Below are 8119 nucleotides of genomic sequence, written 5' to 3'. Positions count from 1 at the left end.
GAACATTATAAAAATCAGAACAACATTATGCACGATTGTTGTCACGACCGCCTTCATTGCGTTCATGAGGCTATGATTCACCATGGTTGTTCTTGTTCTATCAGCCCTGAACTAAACGAGGGAACATAGTAAAGGTCTAATCCTGGATAGGACCGACTCGTTCTTATACCTGAGGGGTAAGGGGAGTTATGGCAAATTCCATTGACCCTGTCACAGTATTTCTACGACGTGACACTTCAGCGCTAATTCGTATTTTGAAACTTCTCCTACAGCCTTCTAGATAGCACCCAGCTACACTTTTCTTGTTGCCATTTGTATTATTAACGCGCGCAAAAGTAGTGTTTGTAGTAAACATTTTTGCGAAGTTCCATGGGGAACGGGAGGTTGAATGCACTGGCGATGTTATCGATCGAGAAGATGGTATATTCCATACCGGACTTCAATATTCGAGTAATTGAAGAATTTATACTGCCTAAGACAGGAGAATCGAGCTGATATACAAGAAATAAAAAGGTAAGATTAGTTTAATTGATTTAATTAATTCCTAGTGTTCCAAATATGTTGAATGTGCCCCACCCATTTTTAGCATCACGAGCCGCCACTGGTCCAAACTGTCATTTAATACCTGTCCAATGTCTGGAGATGAGGGGTATCCAATATACAGAGCATTTTTAACATGTGAATGCATAGGGAATTCAACGTTGCATTCAATATAAGTCTAATCAAAAGGGGTGTCCAGGCTATAGGGGTGTCCAAAGTGACGGGTTTCATTGTACTTTTTTCCCAGGGACGGACCTCTTCCTTTTCCCTTCTGATCAGTGTTTAAGAGGATCGTTGCCCAGTTGTACTTCGTCTTAAAACAATAATCACCTGGCTCCTCACTCTCATTCTTGCTTAATAACTTTCTTAGGTACACTCTTTCTCCTTTCTGACACCGATAGTATAAGGTGTGTATTTAATTTTCACACCCCTGCAGAAGTCTACCAGACAATTGGGGACGATGTGTATGAGGCTCCTAACTGACTCTGGCATTCTTGTACCGACCTCCTGATGTTTATCATTCATAAGGAATCATTCATTTTCACGACTTCCCTTTCTTTGGCCGTACCCTCACGAACACTTTTTCGCAAGTGGAACTCGTGGTGAGGATGCACAGATAAAATCAACAGAAGTGTATAACAGAGGTTTCCGCTGCTGAGAAACGACAGCATTATAGGACGAACCTGTAAACACTATGAATGGCTTACTGCAGCTGCCTCTCGGCAACCGCCATCCTGTTCCGAACTCTTCCTTTTCTTCCTCTGTTTAGTGTATATACAGGATAATTTTCCCCACTACCACTCTGATCTCCGGATTCCTGTGGTTTGCACAAAATAGTAGTAATAATATTAATTATTATTATGACTTGTGGCCTCCGGACAGACCTGGTGCAGGTCGAGTTGACTCCGTATAGGCGGATGTGAGGATGGGCCCTACCTGTGATGAATTCTAGGGATGAAGACGGCACAGTACCAAGCCCTCAAGCAATAGGAATTAACTTACGAAAGTTAAAATCCCCGATCCGACCTGAAATCAAACCCGTGATCCCTTTTACCAAAGGCCAGCACGCTAACCAATTAGGCATGGAGCTGGACGGAGTAGTATTGGAACAGTAAGACTTCCCGACTTCGTGAACTCAAAAGTGTTAGCCATTAGGGAAATTACTTACCTATTTATGTCGCAATAAAGACTTCCTTCGGTTTCTCCCACGTACTTCGGGAGTCACTGGAGTCATCATGGCTCATCTTGAATTTCAGGCAGGGGTTTAAGTCCGAGCAACATTGCTAATACAATATTATAATTCAAGTGAAAATTCCAACCTGAAATCGACAGAGATTCGAGCCTCGATCTTGCAAATGGAAATACAGCAGCTAATTCAACATGCTTACCCTACACCCACCCCCGCACACATCAACGACCTTTCTCTATAACAAAGCAAATACTTATCTTTCTATCATTACCCAAGAAATTAACTTCGATGGTTAGCAGAGTAACAACGTTTTGGTTCAAGAATGAAAACAGGTTTGTTGATGGTAAGAAAGAGATAATCAGTTCTTTAATAGCGATGATGTTTTACATAGGCAACTGCTTTAGAGTGCCTTTACAGTTACTCCCTCCGGTGATCAAGCAGTCGATATCGATTTCATCCAGTGCCTTCTCGACCACAGAGCGCACCTCCTGGGCGATAACTTGGACAACTACGTCGTGGAGGATGGTGTTGACGGTGTCAGTGATGGCATCAACCAGCAAGTCCAGGAGACCTTGGCCGTGCACTTGCACGTCGATTTTTCTGAAAATCATAGGCAATGAATTAATTTCAACGATATACTGAACTTATTCGGACAAGAAATAATATTATCAATGATATACCTTGTAAAAGACATTTTTTTGTTTGGATAATAGAAATTAATGGCTGCGAATGTGAGAGAGGTAACTAGTAGGCGCTATGAGTGAAAATATAGTTAACAGCATGGAAGGGTCAGTTGGTTCTATTTACTAGTAAACTTGTGTGTTCATATTCCTCCACCAAGCTGCTTGGCTTTGGTCACGAGGCTACTAGCTTGCACTCGGGAGATAGCAGGTTCGAACCCCACCGTCGGCAGCCCTGAAGATAGTTTCCCGTGGTTTCCCATTTTCACATCAGGCAAATGCTAGATACGTACCTTAATTAAGACCAAGGCTGTTTCCTTCCTACTCCTAGGCCATAAAACCTGTCTGTGTCGGTGCGACGTACAGAAAATTTAAAAAATCATATTCCTCCAGCTCTTTTCACGCAAACTCCAACGGAGGAGCCATGTCTGTATATGCCCTCCTGATAATCTTCCAGGCAGGCAGCTGCGATAATTGTTACTCCAGCTGGTAAATTGAACTTGATGGTAGAAGTTTTATGAAATGAATGTACTGTAGAATCTAGATTCTTTGGAGTAAACGGGACCGGAGGTGATCCGGATGAACGAAAATCCAGATTATAGAAAAATAATAGGAAAAATGCAATTATAAATATATATTCTTAAAACCTACCATTTATCTTTACAAAAATAATGCCTGAGCCTCTTCGAACAGTGTAAGGTTAGCGTACTAGACATAATTAAAACAAAAATGCTATACAGTAGTACACAAAATAATACATGTAGCCCTCTATTTGAGTCACTTATTAATCACTTACTCACTTACATACAAAATATAAACCTGTTATTTGTTTTTATATTATAATTTCGTAAATAATTCACTACATTGTAATATACGGTATGTTAAATTTCCATTTCTTTGCATAACGAATGAATAATTTTCTTTTCATACAACAAAATGTGATAAATTTGGTAAACTTGATCGGATAAGGGGAGCCGAACAAACGGGGTTCTAATGAAAGAGACAGTGTCCAGTGGGCTGACTAATTAAAGCCATCTTATTTTATTTGCTATTATCCTGCTTATGTATTGTAGGTATTTATGTATGTTGAATTGTAATTAATAGGCCTACTTAACAAAGCTCTCTCTAAGTAAAGTTATTGTTTACGGACTCAACCCATAAACATTAAGATGCCAGCTGGTTACAAAAAATCCACAAATATTGCTATAGTAACCAAAAATGATGTTTTTTCAACTTATGATGTTGTATTAGTTTATATGCACTCGAACCTCGGTCTATAAAATTCAAGGGTTTCCATTCGAGCACATAACTCCGGAACTAAAAATCTGAACTGAATGATTGCAGTACCGTTTGATTGGTAGGTTGAGGAATATGATTTGGTATACTATTGGTAACTCTGAAACCAAAAGTCGAACGAAGGTGGTGAAGATGCCCAAAGACAGAGAGTTAGACGCCTTACATTCGCATAAAAATGTAATCCGTAGTTCGGTAACGGAGGAGTTCTAAAATTTGAGGCAGGGGCCTTTTTCTGAAAATTTGGCGATTTGACTCTAATTTCAACCCCTCAAGGGGAATACCATTAAAAAGCTCTCTCTGAACCCGGTTTGATGATGGTGGTCTACGATCCTTAGGAAAAACATATACGTGGGTCGATTCTTTTAAAATATGTACATGTAAATTTCAGCCCATAATTGAATAGAGAATCTTGCGGCTGAAGGAACGGTACAAATGTGGTACATTTAGCACAATCGGACGGAAGTTACATGGTGTGCGGAATTTTGAAAATAACTGTCCTTCTTTCTTTCTTTCTTTCTTAATCCGTTGGTATTTCCCTCGGACTCAGCAAGGGATCCCACTTCTAGCGCCTCGAGGGAAGTGTCCTGGAGCGTGAGACTTAGGGCCAGAGATACAACTAGGGAGGAGGACTAGTACCTCACTCAGGCTGTACTCCTATGATGAACTGGGGTCTTGTGAGGGATGGGAAGTTTGGAAGGGATTGACAAGTAAGAGGGAAGAATTCGGCAGTGGCCTAAGTTAGTCGGGTGAAACAACGGAAAACCCCTTCGAGGATGGCTGTGGTGGGAATCAAACTCTCCTCCCTCCCCGCCGGCTACTCAGTTGACCGCCAGTGATCCCAGTTCCAGCCCTCGTACGACTTTTTAAATTTCGTGACAGAGCCGGGAATCGAACCTGGGTCGCCGGGAATGGAAGCTGATCATACTAGCCACTACACCACAGAGGCGGATTTCAAAATTACCTGATGTGCGAAATGATGTGTATGTATTTAGCCTTTCATGTCACTAGGTGATCTGTCAGAGATGTTAGTTCGTAATAAATAACATCAATAGCATCCACTGATCTTCATTAAAGAGAGTTATGCCTCTCACCGTTCAGTCTGCAAGCCTCTGTCAATTTACTGTACTCTTCCACAATCGTCTGTTTGTAACTAGCTCTGCGGGCTCTTCCAGTTACATAACTTTTATCTATAAATAATTAGAAACTGAGTCTAACCATCGTCATCGTTTCCCTCTACTTCCCTTACCCTCCATGACCGAGTCCATGATTCTCCTAAATAACTTACCCTCGTCCATTAGCCTGCGTACCGATTCATCCATAGAGTTCATTCCTAACTTAGTCTTTATCTCAGTCCTATAATCCTCCTTTCCACCTCTTTGTATCAGCAATCATTCTCGCTAATTTATTGTCTGTCACTTTTAACTTATGGAAGATATCGTTTATCCACCCAGCTCTCAATCCCTTACAGCAATATCATAAGCGCCGTAAAAGTAAAGTATGTTAATTAGTATTATGTAGCACACATGGTGACCATAGTCGGTAAAGCGTCATGACTGTAACGGTCTGACATCGCTGTTAGCCGGCTCGAGTCCTGTCAGTAGAAAATATTTTCATCATTAGAATTTTGTCTGGCAGAGTAGTAGGGATGGTGGAATACAAGCATTGGATTGCGTGTCATAAGCCTGAGTTCATTTACAAACCCCTTCGCACTGTTTATATGGTGTTGTTGGTGGCGATTCGTCCCTCGGATGGCGACGTAATTCTCTGAGGAGCCCTAAGTGTTGTTCGGCAGCCTGTAGGCTATGTGCCGACATCGGGTTTCGCCCTCTCTTTACCTCATTATTATTATTATTACCTCGCACCCAGATGCACAGGGCATTAAGTAGAAAGACCTGAAACAGGCGAGTCGAACATGTCCTCGGACACTCCGGACACTAAAAGCTAACCGCTAAATAAATAAATAAATAAATTAATTGAATAAATAAATAAATGCTATGTATTTCATTTTATTTATTTAATTTATTAATTGATTTATTGTCCGCCTCTGTCGTGTAGTGGTTAGTGTGATTAGCAGACACCACCAGAGACCAGGGTTCGATTCTCAGCTCTGCCACGAAATTTGAAAAGTGGTTCGAGGGCTAGAACGGCGCCTACTCAGCCTCGGAAGGTCAACTGAGCAGAGCGTGGTTCGATTCCTACCTTAGCCATCCTCGAAGTTTTTCCGATGGTTTCCCAGTTTTCCTCCAGGCAAATGCCGGAATGGTACCTAAATGGAGGCTACGGCCACTTCTTTCTTCTTCCTTGTCTATCCCTCCCAATCTTCCCATTCCCCAACAAGACCCCTCTTCAGCATAGCAGGTGAGGCCGCCTGGGCGACCTACTGGTACTACTCCACAGTTGTATTCCTCAACCCAAAATCTCACCTCGAGGACACTGTCCTTGAGGCGGTAGAGGTGGGATCTCTCGTTGAGTCTGAGGGAAAACCAAGCCTGGACCGTAAATGGTTTAAGATAAAGAAAGGAAAAATATTTATTTATTGGCATTACAATTGCCAACTGCAAATGCCTTTTATTTGTTACTGTAGTTATCGTCGGTGGCATATTGTACTGCACTGACTTTTTGACGTGTCTTTCATATCATCTAAAGGCGGAATTGCGGTTGACCACGTTTGAAAACCCAGTGGGACAGTCAATCGCTTGTTCCCGCCTTTATTTTTATTTTATCGAGAATGTCTCAAACAAGGGTATGAAAAATAGTATCATTTATTTTACCTTCATATTTTTAATTGAACATACCGTAAATTGTTGTACAACACTGGACCATTACAGTACACAAAACACTCCAACTCACACTGTTACCTAAGCTCCTTAGCGTTCTCTCAGTTAACTTGAGAGCTCGAATATAATGATCTATACATTGTAAATAACTAGTTCACTTCTAATTATATTTACAATAACACATTATATAATTTAAATTGATTTAATGGTATATAGGCCTTACCCAGCATCCGTGATCTTCAGATCCTTCAGAGAAATGTCGAAAGTCGCCATGTCAGCATCAATATCGATGTAAATCTTCAGATTTTGAATAGAGCCCTCAACGTTTCCTTTAGGACCAATGTTCATTATTTGAGCTACGAACACACTGTCGAGCTGTAATTGTACAATACATACAATATAAAGAATGGCAAAAAGCAAGCACTTGTTTTCGTGTCAACATTTAGCGTGGATTGGTCATGTGACTGTCTTAGGCTATAAAACAGAAAATACATAACGCAGCATTCTATCATAAGTAACTGTTATATGTTAGTTCAAAATGTTATTGATTTTAATATTTAGATATAATTAGTAACTCGAGTAGTAAGAATTAAAAGAGCTAAAGTTGAAATAAGGACCTCTAAAAATGTTATAATGAGAAATACTTTTAAAATATTTATAGAGGAAGAATAGTGTTCCTCCGGGCTCAGGCGGCAGCGCACCGGCCTCTCATCACTGGATTCCGTGGTTCGAATACCGGTCAGTCCACATGCTAAACAAAGCGAAGGTGGGATAGGATTTCTCCGGATACTCTGATTTTCCCTGTCATCTTTCATTCCAGCAACACTCTCCGATACCATTTCATTTCATCTGTCAGTCATTAATCATTGTCCCAGAGGAGTGCGGCTTCGGTAGCCGGCACAGTTCCTATCCTCCTCACTAGATGGGGTGGGGGGGGTGGCGAGGAGGGTGGATTCATTCATTCAATTTCTGACCTGGTTGAAACTGGGAACATGTTGGAAATTTTCATTTCAAAGAGAAATGATACTTTAAAATGTTTACAGGGGAGGAATTATTTAGTCATGTCAATATATTCTCTGACGGACTAAGAGAATCCCAGGTCAAATGTGAAGTAATTCGTATTCATTGCAACAGTAGAGACACATTGAAAAGATGAAAACTAACAACCTGTTTTCCAGTCTTTGACTGGGTCAGGGATGTAATGAATGAAGCATATATAGGCTGTTAGTACGATGGGGTCGCCACTCCCAAAGTGATTTATTAATGACTGATAGATGCTACGAAATGAGAATGGAGAGTGCTGCCGGAATGAAAGATGATAGGGAAAACCGGATTACCCGGAGAAGAACCTGTCCTGCCTCCGCTTTGTCCAGCACAAATCTCACATGGAGTGACCGGGATTTGAACCATGGTATCCAGCGGTGAGAGGCCGACGCGCTGCTGTCTGAGCCACGGAGGCTTGTGAGTAGTGACATATTATGCTACTAAAATGTTTATCAGGAGGGCGGTTGTTAGTTTCACTCTTGTGAACAAATCACACGGAATAAGACATATAGGTGATATTTTAAATATCCTCTCGTACGTGTAAATAAGATTAATTCTATCGCTGGAACATCTATTAAAGATTCGTATCAAAG

At 41.1% G+C, this 8119-nt stretch overlaps 1 protein-coding gene across 1 annotated transcript in view; it reads right to left on the bottom strand.

Moving 5' to 3' along the window:
• Window positions 1-2053: 2053 nt before the first annotated feature.
• LOC136876393 (mite allergen Der p 7) overlaps window positions 2054-8119 on the bottom strand; it is a 28091-nt gene continuing 22025 nt past the window's right edge. The window contains exons 4-5 of the mRNA XM_067150316.2: window positions 6706-6857; window positions 2054-2329 (exon numbers count right to left, since the gene is read on the bottom strand). Coding sequence (XP_067006417.1) covers window positions 2113-2329; window positions 6706-6857 — 369 coding nt within the window. The 3' untranslated portion in view covers window positions 2054-2112. The remainder of the gene's footprint in view (window positions 2330-6705; window positions 6858-8119) is intronic.

This window comes from Anabrus simplex, chromosome 1 (genome assembly GCF_040414725.1).
Source record: "Anabrus simplex isolate iqAnaSimp1 chromosome 1, ASM4041472v1, whole genome shotgun sequence".
Taxonomy (NCBI): domain Eukaryota; kingdom Metazoa; phylum Arthropoda; class Insecta; order Orthoptera; family Tettigoniidae; genus Anabrus; species Anabrus simplex.
Note: the sequence above shows the minus strand (reverse complement) of the source record. Positions and strands in the feature narration are given on the sequence as shown.